The sequence below is a fragment of the Coregonus clupeaformis genome, chromosome 36 (assembly GCF_020615455.1).
Source record: "Coregonus clupeaformis isolate EN_2021a chromosome 36, ASM2061545v1, whole genome shotgun sequence".
NCBI classification, from domain to species: Eukaryota; Metazoa; Chordata; class Actinopteri; order Salmoniformes; family Salmonidae; genus Coregonus; species Coregonus clupeaformis.
Genome location: NC_059227.1, coordinates 29,307,936 through 29,335,192, shown reverse-complemented (window position 1 = coordinate 29,335,192; position 27,257 = coordinate 29,307,936). Strand labels below are relative to the sequence as shown.

The 27,257-nt window shown below is 45.9% G+C and overlaps 1 protein-coding gene across 1 annotated transcript in view; it reads left to right on the top strand.

Moving 5' to 3' along the window:
• LOC121552157 (laminin subunit alpha-2-like) overlaps window positions 1-27,257 on the top strand; it is a 77,723-nt gene that overhangs the window by 7,683 nt on the left and 42,783 nt on the right. Inside the window, exons 5-13 of the mRNA XM_045211208.1 lie at window positions 9,175-9,355; window positions 9,636-9,772; window positions 12,243-12,479; window positions 21,953-22,096; window positions 23,662-23,838; window positions 24,530-24,715; window positions 24,966-25,084; window positions 25,419-25,536; window positions 26,202-26,336. Of these exons, the coding sequence (XP_045067143.1) occupies window positions 9,175-9,355; window positions 9,636-9,772; window positions 12,243-12,479; window positions 21,953-22,096; window positions 23,662-23,838; window positions 24,530-24,715; window positions 24,966-25,084; window positions 25,419-25,536; window positions 26,202-26,336 (1,434 nt within the window). The remainder of the gene's footprint in view (window positions 1-9,174; window positions 9,356-9,635; window positions 9,773-12,242; window positions 12,480-21,952; window positions 22,097-23,661; window positions 23,839-24,529; window positions 24,716-24,965; window positions 25,085-25,418; window positions 25,537-26,201; window positions 26,337-27,257) is intronic.

The window sequence follows — 27,257 nt, the reverse complement described above, 5'->3', positions numbered from 1 at the left end:
ACTGCGTTAGCACTCGTGCCCTGTGGATGGGGGCATTGTCATCCTATGGGGCATAGCCATGTTAGCCAAAACAATGGCCTGCCCAGCATTTTTATACATGACTCTAAGCATGATGGGATGCTAATTGCTTAATTAACTCAGGAACCACACCTGTGTGAAAGCAGCTGCTTTCAATATACAGATGAAGTCGGAAGTTTACATACACCTTAGCCAAATACATTTAAACTCAGTTTTTCACAATTCCTGACATTTAATCCTAGTAAACGTTCCCTGTCTTAGGTCAGTTAGGATCACCACTTTATTTTAAGAATGTGAAATGTCAGAATAATAGTAGAGAGAATGATTTATAACAGTTTTTATTTCTTTCATCACATTCCCAGTGGGTCAGAAGTTTACATACACTCAATTAGTGTTTGGTAGCATTGCCTTTAAATTGTTTAACTTGGGTCAAACGTTTTGGGCAGGCTTCCACAAGCTTCCCACAATAAGTTGGGTGAATTTTAGCCCATTCCTCCTGACAGAGCTGGTGTAACTGAGTCAGGTTTGTAGGCCTCCTTGCTCACACACGCTTTTACTGTTCTGCCCACAAATATTCTATAGGATTGAGGTCAGGGCTTTGTGATGGCCACTCCAATACCTTGACTTTGTTGTCCTTAAGCCATTTTGCCACAACTTTGGAAGTATGCTTGGGGTCATTGTCCATTTGGAAGACCCATTTGCGACCAAGCTTTAACTTCCTGACTGATGTCTTGAGATGTTGCTTCAATATATCCACATAATTTTCCTTCCTCATGATGCCATCTATTTTGTGAAGTGCAACAAAGTACCCCCACAGCATGATGCTGCCACCCCCGTGCTTCACAGTTGGGATGGCGTTCTTCGGCTTGCAAGACCCCCCTTTTTCCTCCAAATATAAAGATGGTCATTATGGCCAAACAGTTATATTTTTGTTTTATCAGACCAGAGGACATTTCTCCAAAAAGTCTGGCTTTTTTATGGCGGTTTTGGAGCAGTGGTTTCTTCCTTGCTGAGCAGCCTTTCAGGTTATGTCAATATAGGACTCGTTTTACTGTGGATATAGATACTTTTGTACCTGTTTCCTCCAGCATCTTCACAAGGTCCTTTGCTGTTGTTCTGGGATTGATTTGCACTTTTCGCACCAAAGTACGTCTCCTTCCTGAGCGGTATGATGGCTGCGTGGTCCCATGGTGTTTAAACTTGCGTACAATTTTTTGTACAGATGAACGTGGTACCTTCAGGCATTTGGAAATTGCTCCCAAGGATGAACCAGACTTGTGGAGGTCTACAATTATTTTTCTGAGGTCTTGGCTGATTTCTTTTGATTTTCCCATGATGTCAAGCAAAGAGGCACTGAGTTTGAAGGAAGGCCTTGAAATACATCCACAGGTACACCTCCAATTGACAGAAATTATGTCAATTAGCCTATCAGAAGCTTCTAAAGCCATGACATAATTTTCTGGAATTTTCCAGACTGTTTAAATGCACAGTCAACTTAGTGTATGTAAACTTCTGACCCACTGGAATTGTGATACGGTGAATTATAAGTGAAATAATGTCTGTAAACAATTGTTGGAAAAATTACTTGTGTCATGCACATAGTAGATGTCCTAACCGACTTGCCAAAACTATAGTTTGTTAACAAGAAATTTGTGGAGTGGTTGAAAATCGAGTTTTAATGACTCCAACCTAAGTGTATGTAAACTTCCGACTTCAACTGTAAGTGAGAGTTGTCACACCACGTCAAAAAGTCCTCGAAGACTGGCCCGTACTCATCTTAGTCACCCTGGAGACTGACCAGTGCTGTGCCATCTGCAAACTTTAGCAGGTGTTTACCAGGGTAGGAGCTTTTGCAGTCATTAGTGTACAAGATGTACAACAGCGGAGAAAGTACACAGGCTTGAGTAGATCCCACGATAGTGGTGCGCTTGTCCGACATCCACTGTCCCATTTTGACCTGCTGTGTCCTATTGCTAAGGAAATCAAGGATCCACAGCACCAGGCCTTCATCTAATGAGAAATTGTATATCAGTCTCTGAGCCAAGGTGGAGGCCTGGATTGTATTAATAAAACCTGAGGAGAAATCAACAAATAAGACCTTAGCATTGCATTTGGCTCTTCATATGAAAACAATTGTTTAATTGCCCTCTAATCAAGGCTTGCCCTTTACGCTGTGATAATTAATAATCCAGCCTACGTTACGGCCTTCATCTTAATTGAACTCTTTCTTTAAAAGTTCAGTTATTTCACCATGGTCTGTGGTCGCTGTTATGAAGTACAGTACCAGTCAAAAGTTTGGACACTCATTCAAGGGTTTTTCTTTATTTTTACTATTTTCTACATTGTAGAATAATAGTGAAGATATTAAAAATATGACATAACACATATGGAATCATGTAGTAACCAAAAAAGTGTTAAACAAATCAAAATATATTTCAGATTTGAGATTATTCAAATAGCCACCCTTTGCCTTTTAATGTCCTGTGTAGCTCAGTTGGTAGAGCATTGCGCTTGCAACGCCAGGGTTGTGGGTTTGATTCCCACGGGGGGGCAGAATGAAAATGTATGCACTCACTAACTGTAAGTCACTCTGGATAAGAGCGTCTGCTAAATGACAAATAAAATGAATAAATAATGAAAATAAAAAACCACCTGTAACCATGACCACTCTGGTGCTGAATCACTTTTAGATTCTGATTCTTCTGAATCACTTTCTGCCACATACAAATGACATGGTTCAACTGTCTGGTTCCTGAATCTGTTGTCCATATGTGTTGCATATAAATGACATGGTTCAACTGTCTGGTTCCTGAATCTGTGGTCCATATGTACCTACATAGCACAACTTTCCTACAAGGTGAAAATGTGTTTTAAAAAAGCTCTGTAAATTGAAGTACTGTTGAATGCTCATGATATATTGTCACGACTGTCTGTGAGATGCGGTAAACGAAGTCAGACACAGGACACAGAACTCTCGGATACGTACTTTTAATACGAAAAGGATCCAAAAGGACACAGAAAATAACTCCACGCAGGGAGGAAATAACCCGCTCACAAAATAGACAACCGTGAAGGGGAAAACAATCACACACAAAGTACAGATGAGAGACAGGGGTAATTATAAGGGAAACAATTAACATAATGACGAACAGGTGTAAACAATACAGACAAAACTAAACAAACACCGATAACATCGAACGGCAGTAGCTAGTACTCGGGGACGACGTAACGCCGAAGCCTGCCCGAGCAAGGAGGAGGAGCAGCCTCGGCAGAATCCGTGACTATATATATATATATATATATATATATATATATATATATATATATATAACAGCTTTGCACACCCTTGGCATTCTCTCAACCAGCTTCACCTGGAATGCTTTTCCAACAGTCTTGAAGGAGTTCCCACATATGCTGAGCACTTGTTGGCTGCTTTTCCTTCACTCTGCCGTCTGACTCATCACAAACCATCTCAATTGGGTTGAGGTCGGGGGATTGTGGAGGTCAGGTCATCTGATCCTCAACACGGGGGCCCCTCAGGGGTGCGTGCTCAGTCTCCTCCTGTACTCCCTGTTCACTCATGACTGCATGGCCAGGCACGACTCCAACACCATCATTAAGTTTGCAGATGACACAACAGTGGTAGGCCTGATCACCGACAACGACGAAACAGCCTATAGGGAGGAGGTCAGAGACCTGGCCGTGTGGTGCCAGGACAACAACCTCTCCCACAACGTGATCAAGACAAAGGAGATAATTGTGGACTACAGGAAAAAGAATAGGACTGATCATGCCCCCATTCTCATTGATGGGGCTGTAGTGAAGCAGGTTGAGAGCTTTAAGTTCCTTGGTGTCCACATCACCAACAAACTAACATGGTCCAGCACACCAAGACAGGTGTGAAGACGGCACAACAAAACCTACTAAGGAGACTGAAAATATTTGGCATGGGGTCCTCAGATCCTCAAAAGGTTCTACAGCTGCACCATCGAGAGCATCCTGACTGGTTGCATCAATGCCTAGTATGGCAACTGCTCGGCCTCCGACCGCAAGGCACTAAAGAGGGTAGTGCGCACGGCCCAGTACATCACTGGGGCTAACCTTCCTGCCATCCAGGACCTCTATACCAGGCAGTGTCAGAGGAAGGCCCTAAAAATTGTCAAAGACTCCAGCCAGCCTAGTCATAGACTGTTCTCTCTGCTAGGTCTAGGTCCAAGAGGCTTCTAAACAGCTTCTACCCCCAAGCCATAACACTCCTGAACATCTAATCAAATGGCTACCCAGACTATTTGCATTGCCCCCCCTCTTTTTTACACTGCTGCTACTCTCTGTTTATTATCTATGCATAGTCACTTTAATAACTCTACCTACATGTACATATTACCTCAATTACCTCGACAAACCGGCCCCCGCACATTGACTCGGTACCGTTACCCCCTGTGTATAGCCTCACTATTGTTATTTTTACGGCTGCTCTTTTATTTCATATTATTTTATATTGTATTTTTTGGTTGTTGATTTTTTTGTGGTATTTTTCTTAAAACTGCAATGTTGGTTAAGGGCTTGTAAGTAAGCATTTCACTGTAAGGTCTACACCTGTTGTATTCGACTCATGTGACAAATAACATTTGATTTGATTTGATGCAGCACTCCATCCCTCTCCTTCTTGGTAAAATAGCCCTTACACAGCCTGGAGGTGTGTTGGGTCATTGTCCTGTTGAAAAACGAATGATAGTCCCACTAAGCCCAAACCAGATGTGATGGCATATCGCTGCAGAATGCTGTGGTATCAAATCAAATCAAATCAAATCAAATTTTATTGGTCACATGCGCCGAATACAACAGGTGCAGACATCACAGTGAAATGCTTACTTACAGCCCTTAACCAACAGTGCATTTATTTTTAACAAAAAAGTAAAAATAAAACAACAACAAAAAAAAGTGTTGAGAAAAAAAGAGCAGAAGTAAAATAAAATAACAGTAGGGAGGCTATATATACAGGGGGGGTACCGTTGCAGAGTCAATGTACGGGGCACCCGGCTAGTTGAGGTAATATGTACATGTGGGTAGAGTTAAAGTGACTATGCATAAATAATTAACAGAGTAGCAGCAGCGTAAAAAAGGATGGGGTGGGGGGGCAGTGCAAATAGTCCGGGTAGCCATGATTAGCTGTTCAGGAGTCTTATGGCTTGGGGGTAGAAGCTGTTGAGAAGTCTTTTGGACCTAGACTTGGCACACCGGTACCGCTTGCCGTGCGGTAGCAGAGAGAACAGTCTATGACTAGAGTGGCTGGAGTCTTTTACAATTTTGAGGGCCTTCCTCTGACACCGCCTGGTATAGAGGTCCTGGATGGCAGGAAGCTTGGCCCCAGTGATGTACTGGGCCGTATGCACTACCCTCTGTAGTGCCTTGCGGTCGGAGGCCAAGCAGTTGCCATACCAGGCGGTGATGCAACCATTCAGGATGCTCTCGATGGTGCAGCTGTAGAATTTTTTGAGGATCTGAGGACCCATGCCAAATCTTTTCAGTCTCCTGAGGGGGAATAGGCTTTGTCGTGCCCTCTTCACGACTGTCTTGGTGTGTTTGGACCATGATAGTTCGTTGGTGATGTGGACACCAAGGAACTTGAAGCTCTCAACCTGTTCCACTACAGCCCCGTCGATGAGAATGGGGGCGTGCTCAGTCCTCTTTTTTTTCCTGTAGTCCACAATCATCTCCTTTGTCTTGGTCATGTTGAGGGAGAGGTTGTTGTCCTGGCACCACACGGCCAGGTCTCTGACCTCCTCCCTTTAGGCTGTCTCATCGTTGTCTGTGATCAGGCCTACCACTGTTGTGTCGTCGGCAAACTTAATGATGGTGTTGGAGTCGTGCCTGGCCATGCAGTCATGGGTGAACAGAGAGTACAGGAGGGGACTGAGCACGCACCCCTGAGGGGCCCCCGTGTTGAGGATCAGTGTGGCAGATGTGTTGTTACCTACCCTTACCACCTGGGGGCGGCCCGTCAGGAAGTCCAGGATCCAGTTGCAGAGGGAGGTGTTTAGTCCCAGGATCCTTAGCTTAGTGATGAGCTTAGAGGGCACTATGGTGTTGAATGCTGAGCTGTAGTCAATGAATAGCATTCTCACGTAGGTGTTCCTCTTGTCCAGGTGGGAAAGGGCAGTGTGGAGTGCGATAGAGATTGCATCATCTGTGGATCTGTTGGGGCGGTATGCAAATTGGAGTGGGTCTAGGGTTTCTGGGATAATGCTGTTGATGTGAGCCATGACCAGCCTTTCAAAGCACTTCATGGCTACAGACGTCAGTGCTACGGGTCGGTAGTCATTTAGGCAGGTTATCTTAGAGTCCTTGGGCACGGGGACTATGGTGGCCTGCTTGAAACATGTTGGTATTACAGACTCAGTCAGGGACATGTTGAAAATGTCAGTGAAGACACTTGCCAGTTGGTCAGCACATGCTCGGAGTACACGTCCTGGTAATCCGTCTGGCCCTGCGGCCTTGTGAATGTTGACCTGCTTAAAAGTCTTACTCACATCGGCTACGGAGAGCGTGATCACATAGTCATCCGGTAGCCATGCTGGTTAAGTGTCAGTGTTTTATTCTAAATAAAACACTGACAGTGTCAACAGCAAAGCACCCCCACACCATAACACCTCCTCCTCCATGCTTTAGGGTGGGAACTACACATGCAGAGATCATCAGTTCACCCACACCGCGTCTCACAAAGACACGGCGGTTGGAACCAAAAATCTCAAATTTGGACTCCAGACCAAAGGACAAATTTCCACCGGTCTAAAGTCCAATGCTTGTGTTTCTTGGCCCAAACAGGTCTCTTCTTATTATTGGTGTCCTTTAGTAGTGGTTTCTTTGCAGCAATTCGACCATGAAGGCCTGATTCACACAGTCCCCTCTGAACAGTTGATGTTGAGATGTGTCTGGGACTTGAACTCTGTGAAGCATTTATTTGGGCTGCAATTTCTGAGGCTGGTAACTCTAATGAACTTATCCTCTGCAGCAGAGGTAACTCTGGGTCTTCCATTCCTGTGGCAGTCTTCATGAGAGCCAGTTTCATCATAGCGCTTGATGTCTTTTGCGACTGCACTTGAATAAACTTTTAAAGTTCTTGAAATGTTCCGTATTGACTGACCTTCATGTCTTAAAGTAATGATGGACTGTCGTTTGTCTTTGCTTATTTGAGCTGTTCTTGTCATAATATGGACTTGGTCTTTTATCTTCTGTATACCACCCCTACCTTGTCACAACACAACCAATTGGCTCAAACTGTCACGGATTCTGCCGAGGCTGCTCCTCCTCCTTGCTCGGGAAGGCTTCGGCGTTCATCGTCCCCGGAGTACTAGCTGCTGCCGATCTGTGTTTCGGTGTTTGTCTTGTTCAGTCTTGAGTGTTTACACCTGTTCGCTATTATGTTTGATTGTAGTCCCTATATTTACCCCTGTCTCTCGTTTGGTCAATTGTGTGTTATTGTTTTGTTTCCCGTAAGGTCGGCATTGCTGTGTCGTATGCGTGTCATTGTTTCCTCCCTGTTAGGAGGTTTTGTTTTGTATGTTCTTTTACTGGTTAGTAAAGTACGTCTGCCAGTAGCTCTGTGTCCTGCGCTTGACTTCGCTCACCGCATACACGTCGCCTTTGACACAAACGCATTAAGAAGGAAATAAATTCCACAAATTATCTTTTAAGAAGGCACACCTCATGAAGCTGGTTGAGAGAATGCCAAGAGTGTGCAAAGCTGTCATCAAGGCAAAGGGTGGCTATTTGAAGAATCTCAAATATAAAATATATTTTGATTTGTTTAACACTTTTTTGGTTACTACATGATTCCATATGTGTTATTTCATAGTTTTGATGTCTTCACTATTATTCTACAATGTAAATAATAGTAAAAATACAGAAAATCCCTTGAATGAGTAGGTGTGTCCAAACTTTTGACTGGTATTGCAGGTCTATGTCTCTCAGATATTCATCCAGCGTGTTATTCCATGGAGTTAAGACTATAATGTGATTAAGAGATTGAATAAATATGCTTTTATCTTAACCTGTGGGCATTCGGATGGTAATATGTATACTATGTAATATATCTATGGCTGGTAACAAGCCATCCATGCCTTTTGAGCATCACCTTCCGGCTTTAGCCATGTGGAGAAAGGGCTTTCAAACAGATGCCATTAAAGTCAATGACAGATCACTTTGAACTTCTTTGATCTAGAGGTGGTGTAAAAAGCTACAATGGATGCGGCTCTGTTTTAAATAATCCCTGCATGTTGAGTGACATTGGTGAGATTGTGTGCAACGCTAACACACCTTGCTGGAACCACACTACACACAACCACGCTACACACACAGTAGGGCTATTATTTAGCTGCGCTGACAAGAGTAAGCAGACACTTCTCACACACAGACACACATATCGGTCATCCCAACACAATGCCTGGTTGCTGCTCAGGGGCTAACCGCTCTCTGTCAATCAGTCAGCCGTCCATGTCCGTTCCCGTCTCTGAGACGACCTGTATCCACATGGGCGGTGGACACATCCCGCCAGGACTCCCAGCACCCCCAGAGAGAGCTCCCATGTGACTCCCCCCGAAGGGGTCCAGGGATGTGTGCTACCTACCACTGTCCCCACTCTTTCCTGTTGAAGAGAGAATTATGAGCTGTTGGCTCCTCATTAGCTGTACAAGGCTGCATAGCTAAAATGCTTATTCACCACATGTTGCTGCATTGATGGTGAGACATGGACATTTCCTCTGCCCATTGCACGGCAAAATGGGTTTATATTAGATTATGTTTTGTACTTTTATATTTTAATTACATTTGTTTTGCAGTGTTTGCGGTGTGTCACTGTGCGCTGTACTTGTTTGCTGTGGTAATAACACCCTACAGATGAAGGATCATTGCAGGAAATTTAAAACTTGTAGTGTATTTGAGGTTTGAAAAGGCTTCTGAATTTTGTAATTTTCACTTTGAAATGATTTTCCCTTATGAAAAATGTATCAACCCCTACAAAAATGTCCATTAATTATAATCCACATAATTCACATTTCCTGTTTCTGTGGGACAAATTAAGATCCTACATCTGTATGTTTGTCTATGACAGCTCTATGGAGTCCCTGAATGACCTCTGTATCTCTGTGCTGTCCCCAGCCCCAGACCTATGGCATTCAGTCCTGTGGAGGCTGTGTCCCCTGCCACTGTAACTCCTTTGGGTCCAAGTCCTTTGACTGTGACGAGTCGGGCCAGTGCCGGTGCCAGCCTGGTGTCACTGGGCCCAAGTGTGACCGATGCGCTCCAGGACACTTCAACTTCCAGGAGGGTGGCTGCACACGTAAGAAATGACTGCCATCTAACTGATTGATGTCTGTGAATAACTTTCTTCTCAGAATTGTCTCATAGAGTAAAGACAGTACAGCCAATACAATACAGTAATACATCTTCTTTGGGTTTGATTACTGCTTTCCTTGATGGTAAATGCTGGATGAGTTCAGACCAAAAAGGGTATTCTCTTGTACAGTTTAAATGGAACATTTTGTACAACGTTTTTTTCAGTAGTGCTGCTGAGCCTTTTCTGTTTTGAGCGGAGTCTGTTTTTCCTGCCCCCTTCCCAGCATGCCAGTGCGCCCATGTGGGAAATAATTGCGATGGCAACACGGGACAGTGCATCTGCCCTCCAAACACTGTGGGGGAGAGCTGTAACAAATGTGCCCCCAACCACTGGGGTCATGACATCATGGCAGGCTGCAAGGTACACCTTCCCTAGGGCTGTTGCGGTGACCATATTCCTGCCACATTGGCAGTCATGAGTCATGACCGCAGTAAAATTCTACGTGACCGTGAGTCATGGTAATCTCCTTTTATGCACTCTGGACATGCTTTGGTAGTACCAAACTTGCTAACGAACATCAGGTCCTAATGACCTGGTACTCAGGGCTCTATTGTCCCTCTAACCACTGACATCAATGCAAATCCCATCAAACATATATCTTCAAAACAGTAGGCCTATAGTACTTTTAAAACTCACCTCACTGTGATGATCAATTTCAAGAAAGAAGTTTAACAGCGGGTTGAAACTGTGTAAAACATGGTTGTTGTGGATTTTGTTTCAAAGCCTAACAACGAAATGGACAGCGCTTTCATTCAAATCAACCCATTCGCATATTAGAGCTTATGCATATGCATAGGCTTATGAGCCTATCATAAAAATGATGATTGTGCCTACACAATACACCAGAGGTGGGACAAAGTCATTGTTATGCAAGTCACAAGTAAGTCTCAAGTCTTTGCCCTCGAGTCCCGAGTCAAGTCGAGTCAAAGATGAGGCAAGTCCCAAGTCGAGTCAAAAGTCAAAGCCATCAAGTCTCAAGTCGAGTCCAAAGTCCTACATTTTAGTTTCGAGTCATTTCAAGTCCTCTTAGCAAGCCTTTGCAAGTCATTACAAGTCCTCGTAGCAAGTCTTCTCGAGTCATAAGGCGCAAGTCCAAGTCAAGTCACGAGTCATTGATGTTAAAGTCCAAGTCGAGTTGCAAGTCTTTGTACATTTTGTCGAGTCGAGTCTGAAGTCATCAAATTCATGACTCGAGTCTGACTCGAGTCCAAGTCACATGACTCGAGTCCACACCTCTGCAATACACAGCCTACCGCATATTAGGCATGGCAGAAAAACACAAAACAAAACTGATTTAAGAGGTCTTTGGTACATAATTGGTCTAGCCTATACTCCAAAATTTAACAAATTTGAGTAATCGCCTTTGAGTGTGGACTGCATTATTATGCATACTGGATGGACTGGTTACCTTATGCTATGCTCCAAAATGTCTATCCCTGAGTCTTGGAGAAAACATATAGCCCTTGGCGATGCTGTTGGTTCATTGATTGTGCAGGGCGGCTTAAACTCAGCCTACAATTAGTGAATTTGTATTTGATTTTGAATAGCCTAGTAATATATATATATATATTTTTTTATAATTAATTGGGTGACCTGTTACCTTTAGCTATACAGAATATCTCATCACCATGTGTTTCCATCTCCTCCTCTCGCTCCTTTATTCCTTTCTGGAGCGCACAGAGAGGGGCTGTCATCAGTTAATGAAAACATGTTACTATTGATGTTCCCGAACAGATTTCACTTGTTTTCCCAAACTAAGCACTGGGTAGCTGCAGGAACAAGGTTGGAGAGCCGATGACATACAGAGTTTGGGTGGAATATCACCTTAAAAGAAGCGAGAGCCTGCTTCTCAAACAGTGGTTGATGCATGAAGTGAAATAAGTGTTCTTATATTTATTTCTCAGCTTCTAATATTAAGCACATGCTCCGCTATAAAACCGAAATAGCCTACAAAACCGACCGGTGGGAAAGCGTGGGGCCTCCATTTGCTATTCGAGTGCATACAGATGACATTTATTTTTTCCCCTGCCCCTACCCATTTGATTAATGGGCCATTATAAATCTAAACTAATTTTACATATTAGTAAAGACTAGATTAAATTGAGAATAGTCTGATGAGTGAAAATATGATCACTTGAAGAGAGAACAGCTATGCAGCCGGAGGCAAGGAACAGAGCGCAAGCTTTCTTTGCTATTTTCTCAAATCATCAATAGCCTATAGTCGCATCATGCAGCCCATATATGTTTTGATTTCTAAGACATTCGAAGGTTTGTATCATTCACAGCTAAAGCTGCCAAATAACTTTATATCTAGCATATAGGACCTGTTTCAAATGATCACTTTTACTCTCAACATAGCCAGTTCATATGAGCACTCTCCGTAATGGGAAAACTATCCTTTTCTTCTTACTATAAAATCCTATAAAATAAAATAATGGCACAGGACTTATAAGCATATCTTGTCAGCCAACTCATATTCTGTTCTTCTGAAATGTATTAGAAATGTAGATGTTCCAAAGGCTTGCATCAGCGGCTTGTATGCGTGGAGGCCTGGAGATGCTAAACGTGTTTATGTTAATTAACGGTAAATTACCGTGAGACCGGCAGCCTTTTGCATGACAATAACCGGCTGACAAAATGTCATGACCGCCACAGCCCTAAACTTACCTCACCTTATCTCACCTGCCCGCCTCCACGCTGGTTTTGTCTGGCTTTGTGGAAAGTTTGTGGAATGTTTAACATATGAAGCTGATGGATTAACCCTTTGTGACTGGGTATTGATTCATCTAATGGTATTTTGATTATGAATACCTCACACTCTCCTCCACAGGCCTGTGGCTGTAACCAGGTGGGTTCAATGACCCAGCAGTGTAACCCCAACACAGGCTGCTGCATGTGCCGGGAACAGTTTCACGGAGAGAAGTGCAGCGAGTGTAGGCTGGGCTACCGGAACTTCCCACAATGCATTTCCTGCAACTGCAACGTGGCTGGTTCGGACAGCCAGACCTGTGATGCACACCAGGATGTGTGCACATGTGCAGACAGCACTGGACAATGCAGCTGCAAGGTAACCCACAACCATCAGTTGATTGTAGTCTACTCTATTATATATCTCTCTATCGCCCTATCTATCTAGCTCTCTATCTATCTATCACTTAGAATATTAATCACAGGATGCTGTGCCAGGTGATTGCATCAGAGTTCTCAAAATAACAGCAAGAACCTACAATGAAATTCTCCCAAAAGAAACCAAAGCCAGCTCTCCTGGCATCTCCCTGATGTATATCCAGCACTGAAATAATATGATCAGTTTTTGAAGTTGGAGTTATATAACATCACTAGGCCTGTATTTTTAAGCCTCTAACTGCAATTACCTGTTAATGTCCCATTAGCGTGACTACGGCAGATTGCTCCATACAGCCTGTATCTCAACAGCAGCACTCTAGCTCTCTGCACCTACCTAGTACCTTTCCTATCTGGGCTCAGCACGGGGCCTGTCGCCAGCTTTTGGCAGGCAGCGTAGCGTCTGTGTGTGGGAGGGAGCGTGAGATGGAAATAGACCTGACGTGGGGGGGAAGACATTCAGATCAGCTAGCGCCAGGCAGGCAGGCGTTGCCACCCCCAGCTCCCTGCCTCAGGGTGACAGTGCAGTGACAGGCTGTCACACAGTGCCAGCGATGGGAGGTGATGACCCTCATTAACAGAGGGAGAGACAGACAGAGAGAGAGACAGAGAGAGAGATTAAAAAGATACTTTCAAATCTGAAGTAAAAGTGACATTTGAAGAGAATGTGTGTTGTTGGGTCTCTTGTTGTGCTGTTTAGTGTGTGTGTGTCACTTCTCTCAGTGTGTACTCCTGAGTGGCGCAGTGGTCTAAGGCACCAGTGCTAATTGTGCCACTAGAGATCCTGGTTCGAATCCAGGCTCTGTCGCAGCCGGCCGCGACCGGGAGACTCATGGGCGGCGCACAATTGGCCCAGGGTAGGGGAGGGAATGGCCGGCAGGGATGTAGCTCAGTTGATAGAGCATGGTGTTTGCAATGCCAGGGTTGTGGGTTCGATTCCCACGGGGGGCCAGTATAAAAAAAAAAAAAAATATTCACTAACTGTAAGTCGCTCTGGATAAGAGCGTCTGCTAAATGACTAAAATGTAAATGTAATGTCTTTCCTTGCTGACTGTTTATTTTAGACTACTGGGATGGAGGGATAGAGGGAAGAGGTTGATGGGGTCTGGGGACGTTAGTGAAGGTCACTGTGATGGACGGATAGACGGACAACTGTGGCCGGAGGGGTGTCATGGCTCTGTGTGTTACATGAAGCCATAGCAATAGAATTGCTGGCATCTTTAGCACAGGGGCATAGGCACGGTTGGGCCTGGGTGGGCGCAGGCCCACCCACTGGGGAGCCAGGCCCACCCAATCAGATTTAGGCCAAAAAAGATAATATATATATATATATATATATACAGTACCAGTCAAAAGTTTGGACACACCTACCCATTCAAGGATTTTTCTTTATTTTTACTATTTTCTACATTGTAGAATAATAGTGAAGACATCAAAACTATGAAATAACACATATGGAATCATGTAGTAACCCAAAAAGTGTTAAACAAATCAAAATTGCCACCCTCTGCCTTGATGACAGCTTTACACACTCTTGGCATTCTCTCAACCAGCTTAATGAGGTAGTCACCTGGAATGCATTTCAACTAACAGGTGTGCCTTGTTAAAAGTTAATGTGTGGAATGTCTTTCCTTCTTAATGCGTTTGAGCCAATCAGTTGTGTTGTGACAAGGTAGGGTTGGTATACAGAAGATAGCTCTATTTGGTAAAAGACTAAGTCCATATTATGGCAAGAACAGCTCAAATAAGCAAGAGAAACAACAGTACATCATTACATTCTAAATAAATCACTGACAGTATCACCAGCAAAGCACCCCTACACCATTACACCTCCTCCTCCATACTTCACGGTGGGGACCACACATGCGGAGATCATCCGTTCACCTACTCTGCGTCTCACAAAGACACGGCGGTAGAAACCAAAAATCTCAAATTTGGACTCATCAGACCAAAGGACAGATTTCCACCGGTCTAATGTCCATTGCTCGTGTTTCTTGGCCCAAGCAAATCTATTCTTCTTATTGGTGTCCTTTAGTAGTGGTTTCTTTGCAGCAATTCGACCATGAAGGCCTGATTCACGCAGTCTCCTCTGAACAGTTGATGTTGAGATGTGTCAGTTACTTGAACTCTGTGAAGCATTTATTTGGGCTGCAATCGGAGGTGCAGTTAACTCTAATGAACTTATCCTCTGCAGCAGAGGTAACTCTGGGTCTTCCTTTCCTGTGGCGGTCCTCATGAGAGCCAGTTTCATCATAGCGCTTTGTCACGGTTTCGGCCGAGGCTGCTCCTCCTCCTTGTTCGGGCAGGTTTCGGCGGTCGTCGTCCCCGGAGTACTAGCTGCCACCGATCTATGTTTCATGTTCGTTTGGTTTTGTCTGGATGTTGTACACCTGTGTCTAGTTAGTCCTCGTTAGTGTCCTATTTAGTTCTCGTTGTGTGTGTATGGTGTTGTGTGTGATTGCTCCTCTGTTTGGTGTTCGGAGCTACGTATTCTTCCCTTCGTGTTTGGAGAGGTTTTCGCACATGTTAGTGCGCCGTTTGTTTGACGCCTGTGTGCGCCGTTATTTCGCCTCCGGGCTTATTGTTCTCGTGTACTACGTGAATAACTCATTAAAGTCTTTTGGACTTAGCTTCTGCGTCCTGCGCTTGATTCCTGCACCACACCCACCTTCAGCACCCCATGACAGAATCACACACCACTTGAATGGAATCAGCAGGAGCAACCGTCACGCCTGAGTCGCTGGAGGAGCATGTCCGCGGCCAGGATGACCAGATACGACAACTGGGGACCGCTCTTCAGGACGTCATCAACACCCTGCACCGATGGGAGTCCAGAGGGGTACCCACACCTCCACCTACCCTACCAACCCCATCGGCCGGTCCACCAGTCCCAGGTCCGGAACCCAGTGGGATTCGGCTCTCGCTCCCGAGGGCGTATGACGGAACAGCTGCCGGGTGTCAGGGGTTCCTCCTGCAGGTGGAGCTCTACCTGGCCACTGTACACCCGGTGCCCTCGGGACACGAGAGCGTTTCCGCCCTCATCTCCTGTCTCACGTGCAAGGCGTTGGAATGGGCCAACGCCGAGTGGAGGAGGATGGACGCCACCACCATCTCCTACGCAGGGTGGAATGAACGGGCCCTCATCGACCATTTTCGATGTAGCCTACGGGAGGACGTTCAACGTGAGTTGGCCTGCAGTGACACCAATTTCACCTTCGACCAGTTGGTCGATATGTCCATCCGTCTGGACACCCTGCTGGCCACCCGTGGACGTCCCGAGTGGGGTCCGTCCATTCCACCCTCCGGCACCTCCAAGCCGAGCCCTATGGAGCTCGGGGGTGCTGGCGCTAGAGGAAGGAGGAGGAGGAGCCCGAGGGGGCCTGTCCCCTGCACCAAGTGCGGTCGTGGAGGGCACACTGCGGCCAGGTGCTGGGGGAGGGTTCCCCGAGGGAGGAGACAACAGGCCACGCACTGGGGAGGCTTCCCAGGTGAGTAGACGCCCCACTTACCCAGAGCTCTCTGTTGCGCACTTTTGTATACCTGTTTGTTTTCCACAGGTTGCACCTCATTCCCAGCATAAGGCGCTAGTAGATTCAGGCGCAGCTGGGAATTTTGTTGATCGGAAGTTTTGTTTAGATTTAGGGATCCCTCTCCTACCTGTTGACAAGCCTTTTTCCCGTTCATGCTTTAGATAGCCGCCCGTTGGGGTCGGGGTTGATTAGGGGAAGTCACAGCGCCACTTAGGATGTGTGCGCAGGGGGGTCATGAGGAGACTATACAGTTGTATCTGATCGACTCTCCTGCGTACCCGGTGGTGCTGGGAATTCCCTGGTTAAGCACCCATAACCCTGCTATTTCGTGGCAACAGAGGGCTCTCGATGGGTGGTCTGCTCAGTGTGAGGGGCGATGTCTGGGTGTTTCCGTAGGGGCGACTTCGGTGGAAAGTCCAAACCAAGTGCCCGCACTGCACATTCCGCCTGAATATGGATATTTAGCTCTCGTGTTTAGTAAAGCTAGGGCGACGCAGTTGCCTCCTCATAGACAGGGGGATTGTGCGATTGATCTCCAGGCAGGAGCAGAGCTCCCACGGAGCCACGTGTATCCTTTGTCTCAAGAGGAGAGAAAAGCTATGGAAACTTACATAGACGAATCTTTGAGACAAGGATACATACGGCCCTCCACTTCTCCCGCCTCCTCGAGCTTCTTTTTTGTGAAGAAAAAAGATGGAGGGTTGCGCCCGTGCATCGATTACCGTGGTCTCAATCAGATTACTGTGAAATACAGTTATCCACTCCCTCTGATTTCGACCATGACGGAGTCATTGCATGGAGCGCGGTTTTTCACAAAACTGGATCTCAGGAGCGCGTATAACTTGGTGCGCATTAGTGAGGGCGACGAATGGAAAACAGCGTTTAGTACCACGTCAGGTCATTTCGAGTATCTTGTCATGCCAAATGGGTTGATGAATGCTCCATCAGTCTTCCAATCCTTCGTAGATGACATTTTCCGGGATATGCAGGGGCAAGGGGTGGTCGAGTCCATTGATGACATTCTAGTGTACTCGTCTACCCGAGCCGAGCATATAGCCCTGGTGCGTCGTGTATTGAGGGGGCTGTTGGAGCACGACCTATATGTCAAGGCAGAGAGATGTCTGTTTTTCCAGGAGTCGGTCTCCTTTTTGGGTTATCGGTTGTCCGCGTCAGGGGTGAGAATGGAGGTGGATCGTGTGTCAGCTGTGCGTAATTGGCAAACCCCAACCACTGTCAAAGAGGTGCAGCAGTTCTTGGGCTTTGCGAATTACTACCGGAGGTTTATCCTGGGTTTTGGACAGGTGGCAGCTCCCATCACGTCCCTTCTGAAAGGGGGTCCGGTGCGCCTGCAGTGGTCAGCTGATGCGGACAGGGCCTTTAAGAGACTGAAGGACCTGTTTACGTCGGCTCCGGTGCTGGCGCATCCGGACCCCGCATTACCCTTTCAGGTAGAGGTGGACGCGTCTGAAGCCGGTATAGGGGCCGTGCTCTCTCAACGGTCCAGCACGCCACCTAAACTCCGCCCCTGTGCTTTTTACTCAAAAAAGCTCAGCCCGGCGGAGCGAAATTATGACGTCGGGGACAGGGAGCTGTTAGCTGTAGTTCAGGCCCTTAAGGTGTGGAGGCATTGGCTTGAGGGGGCTCAACACCCTTTCCTCATTTTGACTGACCATCGGAACCTGGAGTACATCCGGGCAGCGAGGAGACTGAACCCTCTCCAGGCTCGATGGAGTATGTTTCTCGCCAGGTTCGTATTTAAAATCACGTACATCCCTGGGTCCCAGAATGGTAAGGCAGATGCGCTGTCCCGGCGGTATGACACGGAGGAGAGGTCCGTTGAGCCTACTCCCATACTACCGGAGTCTTGTCTTGTGGCACCGGTGGTGTGGGAGGTCGATGCCGAAATCGAGCGAAGCGTTGTGCACCGACCCCAGCCCTCCAGAGTGTCCTGAGGGTCGGAAGTACGTTCCGCTCGAGATTCGGGATCGACTCATTTACTGGGCTCACACGTCACCCTCCTCTGGACATCCGGGTATTGGCCGGACAGTGCATTGTCTTAGCACTAAATACTGGTGGCCCACGTTAGCCAGGGATGTGAGGGTTTATGTCTCCTCCTGCTCGGTGTGCGCCCAGTGTAAGGCGCCCAGACACCTGCCCAGGGGTAAGTTACAACCCCTGCCCGTTCCACAACGACCATGGTCCCACCTCTCGGTGGATTTTGTGACAGACCTTCCCCTCTCTCAGGGGAATACTACCATCCTGGTCGTTGTGGACCGGTTCTCTAAGGCCTGTCGTCTTCTCCCTATGTCGGGTCTTCCTACTGCCCTACAAACCGCAGAGGCCCTATTTACCCACGTCTTCCGGCATTACGGGGTACCCGAGGATATAGTGTCTGATCGAGGCCCCCAGTTTACCTCCCGAGTATGGAGAGCGTTCATGGAACGTTTGGAGGTCTCAGTGAGCCTTACCTCAGGGTACCACCCGGAGAGTAACGGGCAGGTAGAACGAGTCAACCAGGATGTGGGTAGGTTTCTGAGGTTGTATTGCCAGGACCGGCCTGAGGAGTGGGCTCGGTACATTCACTGGGCCGAGATGGCCCAGAACTCTCTCCGCCACTCCTCTACCAACCTAACCCCCTTCCAATGTGTGTTAGGTTACCAGCCGGTTCTGGCACCTTGGCAGCAGAGCCAGATCGAGGCCCCTGCGGTGGATGATTGGATGAGGCGCTCGGAGGAGACGTGGAACGGTGCACACGTCCACCTGCAGCGGGCCATCCGTCGTCACAAGGCGAGCGCCAATCTCCACCGCAGTGAGGCCGGTGTACGCACCCGGAGATCGAGTCTGGCTCTCTACCAGAAACCTACCCCTCCGCCTGCCCTGCCGGAAGCTGGGTCGGCGGTTTGTGGGGCCTTTTAAAGTCCTGAGAAGATTGAACGAGGTGTGTTATAGGTTACATCTGCCTGTTGAATATAAGAATATTAACCCCTCGTTCCATGTGTCTCTTCTCAGGCCGGTGGTAGCTGGTCCACTCCAGGAAGGTGAGATAGGAGAGACTCCTCCGCCCCCATTGGACATCGAGGGAGCTCCGGCGTACACCGTTCGGTCCATCTTGGACTCAAGACGCCGGATGGGGGGTCTCCAGTATCTCGTGGAGTGGGAGGGGTACGGCCCGGAGGAGCGGTGCTGGGTGCCGCGGAGGGACATCCTAGACCCATCTCTCCTGTCGGAGTTCCACCGGGACCATCCCGCGCGCCCTGCTCCGCGCCCTCCTGGTCGTCCCCGAGGCCGGGTCGGCGCACGGCTGGAGCCGCGCGTCAAGGGGGGGTACTGTCACGGTTTCGGCCGAGGCTGCTCCTCCTCCTTGTTCGGGCAGGTTTCGGCGGTCGTCGTCCCCCGGAGTACTAGCTGCCACCGATCTATGTTTCATGTTCGTTTGGTTTTGTCTGGATGTTGTACACCTGTGTCTAGTTAGTCCTCGTTAGTGTCCTATTTAGTTCTCGTTGTGTGTGTATGGTGTTGTGTGTGATTGCTCCTCTGTTTGGTGTTCGGAGCTACGTATTCTTCCCTCCGTGTTTGGAGAGGTTTTTTTTTTTAGTGCGCCGTTTGTTTGACGCCTGTGTGCGCCGTTATTTCGCCTCCGGGCTTATTGTTCTCGTGTACTACGTGAATAACTCACTAAAGTCTTTTGGACTTAGCTTCTGCGTCCTGCGCTTGATTCCTGCACCACACCCACCTTCAGCACCCCATGACACGCTTGATGGTTTCTGCGACTGCGCTTGAAGAAACTTTAAAAGTTCTTGGAATTTTCCGTATTGACTGACCATCATGTCTTAAAGTAATGATGTACTGTTGTTTCTCTTTGCTTATTTGAGCTGGGGGGGTGCAACTCATGTTTTGTACACATGTTAATGTTTTGTACACTCAGTGATGATGATAATGATAATAATAATAATAATAATAATAATACATTTTATTTGGCAGATGCCTTTCAGTACACTTAAGGACATCATACATACAATCTAGTGCTGTTCTTAAAATCTATTTCATTTAGGCCTATGTAATGAATTTGAATTATGCTTGATTATTAACCCCCCCCCCAAAAAAAAAAACACACACAAAAACAGCTTATCAATATCAAAATAATGGGCTGGTTCTGGCACATGTCACTTTGCACTGATACCATGTGCAATAAACAGTAGCTATCGCTGTGTAGGCTAGGCTACACTATGTAGGCTACTCATCGTTAGCTAGCTAGCTAAGACTCACTAGCCTACTTGGCTAGCGAAAACAAATACAATGGCCAAACAAAGCTCAATGTTCAATTATTTGAATATACTATTTTCTTTGTGTATAGAAGAGGATGTTGGAAAATGTGCTAAGTTATAGGCAAATGCATGAAACAATATTTATTTCCAGTCAATGTAAATAGCCTATCATTTTTAGGAATGTAATTTAATTGGAAATATAACTTTGCCCTATATGCTATTGATCATTTAATTGATATCACAATACATTGTAGACAGACTTGATCTCCCGCGCCCAGCAGAGAATTGCACTCGGCTTGCATTTTGACTCAAAGTGATCTCGACTAAGAAAAGGTTGGTGACCACTGTTATAGTCTATATCGGCTATGGCTGTCTATTGTGATCATTAATGTTTAATCAGGGCATTATGGTCTAGTCTCATAGTCTATTAATTATATTATTATTATTATTATAGGTTTATGTGAGTCGCATGTTAAAGAGTCATGGATTTACGTAGGCCTACAAGACTATTTGGTCTGTAATGCGAAATCACATGTTAGATGGTTTGTTGTGTGCGATCGATTACAGTAGGGTATAGGGTAGGCTATGCTTTTATGATGATTTAAATCAAATCAAATTGTATTTATTATATGCGCCGAATACCACAAGTGTAGACCTTACTGTGAAATGCTTACTTACAAGCCCTTAACCAACAATGCAGTTTTAAGAAAATAGAGTTTAAAAAATATTTACTAAATAAACTAAAGTAAAAAATTAAATAAAATAACACAATAAAATGACAGTAATGAGGCTGTATACAGGGGGTACCGGTACTGAGTCAATGTGCGTGGGTACAGGTTAGTCGAGGAAATCTGTACATGTAGGTAGGGGTAAAGTCACTATGCATAGATAATAAACAGTGAGTAGCAGCAGTGTAAAAACAAACATTTAATGATGATTTGAGTGCCCTGCCATCAACGGATTTCTACACAACTGCCTTAGCATCCTCTTTACAGACTGGTGTGTAAACAAAACGTTCATGGCACAAACAATGTCTGTTATGAATGTGGCTTCTCAGTTCTCCCTAATTCATGGCACAACCAATGTCTGTTATGAATGTGGCTTCTCAGTTATCCCTGCTTTGGGAGTATATTAACTAGGGGAAAGCATCAGATAAGATCGAAGGGAAACGTTCCATATAAAATAGTGTTTTTTGTGTGATACACCCTTATCAGGGCTATCACTGTGTATGTCTGCTGTGTGTGGGGGTATGCCCTTTATCATTCCTCCTCAGTGACATGTCTGCCCCTTTGAAATGCACCTACTGTACCTATTCACATGGCTGCCTTGGGATTCTTCTGAATATCATCTTCTTTGATCAATACAGAGCAGAGTAAGGTGAAGAGAACAAGAGATTACTGTCATGGTTATTTATAGCTTGGCTCTATCTCAAATCAGATATATCGCTAGGCCTGTAATATATTTGCTAAACTATTCAGATGTGTTTTGTATTCAGGTCGTATGTATACTCTACTGAAAACTGCAATAATACTGTACCTGCTATGAATTTTACAATATTGACCAGCCATTTTGGACTGCAAATAGCAGTGTTATTGCTGAGTGTCTGTGTGTTGTGTCCCTAGGCGAATATACAGGGTCTAAAGTGTGACCAGTGTAAGTTGGGGACGTTTGGCCTGAGCACCAGGAACCCACTGGGCTGCAGTCAGTGTTACTGCTTCGGTATGTCCAGCACCTGCACTGAGGCACAGGGCCTCATCCGCATGTGGGTAAGTCAAGTCATGAAGAAATGTGACAGAAATACGCACACATGTACAGTGTGGGCACATGCATCACCTATCACATGCAAGTCCACCCACTCACAGGAACAGACTGAGGTACGGTATTCGTACACAAACATACAGTTACTGTGTGTGCACTCAAATACATCACGCAACATGCACGCACACACAGACAAACACTAATATGAATAATGTTCTATGCTATCTTGAAATATGTGTCCTGTGTGGCTCAGTTGGTAGAGCATGGCATTTGCAACGCTAGGGTTGTGGGTTTGATTCCCACGGGGGGCCTGTTTGATAAAAACATGTTTTATTGTTTATTATGCACTCACTACTGTAAGTCGTTCTGGATAAGAGCGTCTGCTAAATGACTAAAATGTAATGATATTGTAATGACAACATTTGTTTTCAAGCAACAGTTAACCAACATTAATTAGTTGGATATAAACTTATGTGCACCCAAAGTACTGAAAAAGCATAGAGGGAAATGCCACAACACAGCTATATGATTTCATGGGCAACGGAGAAGATATTTATAACATGTGAGTGGTTCTCCTCCATTGCTTCATTCCCGACCAGGTATTTATTCCCCATCTTATTTTGCTGTAATTTAAGGGACGCATAGAGAACCAGGGGGACCAGGCACAAACAGGAGGCTAGCCTGGTACAAGGGGGGTATAGGGGGCTTGAAAGCAGGCAGTCTGGGAGCTGCAGCTTCCATGTTTGTTTTAATAAGGATTTCCTCCCAGAGCGCCACAGACCTGATAACCCTCCGCCCGCTGTATCCATGGAGACTGTGGCTGAGGACATTGGCAGAGGGACCCTTCTTTCATATAAATGGAAACGACAAACAAATGAAATAAAGGTTGCCGTCCCAAAGTTAATCTAAGTTTGTTTGCTATAAGACGAAGAGGAAAAAGGGGGCCAGTTGAGAATCCTCTCCCTCATTTATTGGAAGGCAGGAGATTTTCTCTAAGTCAGTGAGTCGTGAGATTGCATGGTGAGGTGAGGGGCACAGCCCGGCCCCCCTGAAGCCTTTAGTGAGCCCTACGCTGGATATTTAGATGGGAGTGGAGAGGAGTGTCTAAAAAAAAACTGTTTTGCTCCCAGAAAATGTTTTACCCTTCTGTGTGTGTACTTTACTGTAATTATACTTGGGATATTGCTTTTCAACAGTAAAAGTTCACAAATCGCTGGAGGACGTCTTTAAAACAGGGGCCTCAGAGGCATAGCCTACTGTACAGGAGTGGCTTCTTAAAGATATTCATGTTCTATTTGCCCAATGAAACACGTCTCTGGCCTGGCCTCAGGATGTGAAATGCATTTTAATCTACAACTATATGAGAGGCTGAGTCCTGGTGTGGAATTGGAGAATAGAGTTGTCCAATGTCACAAAGGCTGCTTTTCTTTTGAAATACCCTTGCATAATCCACTTGCAACATAAGCACTTCAAACTCTTGGAAAATACCTTCTCAAATACAACCCATTATCTGTGTATTTTGTGTGACATTTATAAATGATGCTGTTTGTTTGTTGTCTCTGTACTGCTGCAGTTGTCCCTGAAGCCAGAGCAGACCAAGCTGCCCGTAGTGGACGAAGCCAACCAGCAGGAGACCACACATGGAGTGACCTTCCAGCACCCAGAGATCATCGTTAACGCTGACCTGGTCACCCAGAAGCTGACCGAACCCTACTACTGGAGACTGCCTGAGCAGTTCCAGGCGTCCATGGTGAGGGCACCCTCATCTCAAAGTTATTTAACAAGTTGATAAGAAGTGTACAATCGACCGCTGACATATACTGTATAATTGCTTGAGACTGCTTTACGTATAACCTGTGTGTGCATTAAACCCAAACAAGCAGGTATCTGGGGTGAAAATGTATGTATTTGAATTGAGAACTGGTGAACATTGCTGCTTTAAAACACTATTCAACTTGGACTTATCAGGAGTTGACTATATTCTGTTCAGAGATGGGCAGAGGTGGGACAAAGTCATTGTTATGCAAGTCACAAGTAAGTCTCAAGTCTTTGCCCTCGAGTCCCGAGTCAAGTCGAGTCAAAGATGAGGCAAGTCCCAAGTCGAGTCAAAAGTCAAAGCCATCAAGTCTCAAGTCGAGTCCAAAGTCCTACATTTTAGTTTCGAGTCATTTCAAGTCCTCTTAGCAAGCCTTTGCAAGTCATTACAAGTCCTCGTAGCAAGTCTTCTCGAGTCATAAGGCGCAAGTCCAAGTCAAGTCACGAGTCATTGATGTTAAAGTCCAAGTCGAGTTGCAAGTCTTTGTACATTTTGTCGAGTCGAGTCTGAAGTCATCAAATTCATGACTCGAGTCTGACTCGAGTCCAAGTCACATGACTCGAGTCCACACCTCTGGAGATGGGTATTGTACTAACAAGTTACTAGGATGGTTTCTCCTCTTTAGATCACAGCCTACGGCGGCAAGCTGAAGTACACCATCTACTTTGAGGGGCATGACGAGACATGCCGCACCTCCTACGAACCACAGGTCATCATAAATGGAGGGGCCAACAGAAACAAGGTGATGGTCCACCACATGCAGGGACTGCAGATTGGACAACTCACCCGCCATGAGATCGACATGACAGAGGTAAGGACATGGGCTTACATGGTGGATCTCGTTGTCATTACTGTTTCCTAACCTCTGAAAATGCAGTTATTATCCATATGACACTGAAACTCGCTTGTGTTGTTAAAACACATTATGGGCCTTTGTGATGGATGCCATGCCAATGCATCTCTTGTCTTTTTCCCAATAGCTCTTCAAAGCTAGATTCTAACCTCTAAAGATGCAGAAATTATAATTTGAAGTGATGTTATGAACATGTTTTGTTTTTCAGCACGAGTGGAAGTACGAAGACAAGAAGGCCATGACACGCAAGGACTTCATGGACCTGCTGTTTTATGTTGACTACGTCCTCATTAAGGGTTCCCATGGGAACATGATGAGACACAGCAGGTGAGCTCTCCTCTCTGTCTCTGTCTGAACACACAATGGGCTAAACTGAGATATCCGCTGTTAGAGAGCTAATGCATTGACTGTTTACTCTGCACTCTTCATTTCAGTATCACTGTCAGCTTAATCATGTCATGTTAACATGGATCACCCTCTGCATTTAACAGTGACCTGTTCAATCCATTTAATGAACGAGGGGCAATAGCATAATAGCATATTTCAAGCATAGAGAAGAGAACGCAGAATGTCCATGGAAAAGTGTTTTATTGTTGCCATTGGCTCACATGGCTGTCGCTCTCTCTCCCTTTCTCTCTCCCTCTCTCTCCACTAAATCCAGGATCTCTGAGATTTCAATGGAGGTGGCAGAGGAGGGAAGGCCGTCCGTGGAGAGTGAGCGGGCTCACCAGATAGAGAAGTGTAACTGCCCGCTGGGCTACTCCGGCCTGTCCTGCGAGGTAGGCTAGCTAGCCACACCACCAGCTGTGTCTCTGTGTCTTCCATCAGACCGTCAGCCATGGCGACAGCGTAATCCATCAGAGAGGGCTGTGTGTGTGTGTCTCCCATCAGACCATCAGCCATGGCGACAGGTGTGTGCGTGCCTGTGAGTCAGTCACAGTCCAATCAGAGCCACAGCCGTGGAGTCAGGCTGAAACACCTGTTAGAAACAGTTCACATCCTTCTCATCAAAACTGCTAGCTCACTCCCTCTTTCTCACACATCCACCCAGACACCTCGAATGCTCCCCCACTCTTTAGTGCGTCTCTACTCCACTCCTAATTAACTCTTGTTGTGTTACTACGACAACCTCCATCCAGACCTGAGTGTTACTGATGTGTCTCCTACTGGATTCCTCATAAAGGTGGCTGTAAGAAAACCAGACAGATGGCAATTATTTGAAGCTGCCACATAGTTAATAAAGTATTTTTAAACAGGCGTTTAATGTGTTTGCCGGGAACAGATGGCGCCTCAAATTGACCCGATTAATTCTCAGTGAGTATGTCTCGTTGGAGCTCCATAGGAGCCCGGGACTCCCATGAGCATCTCGGGGAGGGCTGGGGTGGGGTGGGGGGATGTAACAGCCTAACCGGTAACCGTCTGTCTGTATTTCGCCCATCGGCAGGAATGTGGGGCCGGGTTTTACCGCCTGTCTGCCCGCAGCGGTGGCGCGGCCTCCAGAGTGGGCATCGGAAGCTGTGTGCAGTGCCAGTGCAACGGGCACAGTGAGGCCTGTGACCCGGAGACATCCATCTGCCAGGTAAGCTCTTTACAACGTCCCTGTGACCTGATGAGGACGGTGCCATTGGCAATGGTTGGCAGACTGCCCTGTGACTGCACCCTTACCTGCCCGCTCTACTCTACTCTCTCTCTACCATAGATGGCTAATTAGCCCTTTACTTTATAGCACCGTTTCACAGTTTACATCAGCCCAGACCTTTATCTAGCAAATAAAAAAATGCTCTGCCTTTCATCTCTATGTTCTCTGCTCACCTGGGAGTCTGAAAAGTTACGCTGTCTTTAAGTGTAGAGGATCAGCACATTTGTTCAGAAGCCAGTTGATAGGCTACATGGTCCAGTGGCACCAGGAAGTAGAAGTGTCTGGAATAGATTTGACTGGTAAAAACTCAAATCAAATCCAATCCAATCTAATGTTATTTGTCACATACACTTGTTTAGCAGATGTTATTGCGGGTGTAGCGAAATGCTTGTGCTTCTAGCTCCGACAGTGCAGTAATATCTAACAAGTAATATCTAACAATTTCACAACATATACCCTATACACACAAATCTAGTAATATAATCATATATACATATATGGACAAGCAATAACAGAGCGGCATGGACTAAGATACAGCAGAATATTATAGAATAGAATACAGTATATACAGTGGGGAAAAAAAGTATTTAGTCAGCCACCAATTGTGCAAGTTCTCCCACTTAAAAAGATGAGAGAGGCCTGTAATTTTCATCATAGGTACACGTCAACTATGACAGACAAATTGAGATTTTTTTTTCTCCAGAAAATCACATTGTAGGATTTTTTATGAATTTATTTTCAAATTATGGAGGAAAATAAGTATTTGGTCAATAACAAAATGTGGCCAGTGATTTCAATAGGCAGCAGCAGCCTCTAATGTGCTAGTGATGGCTATTTAACAGTTTGATGGCCTTGAGATAG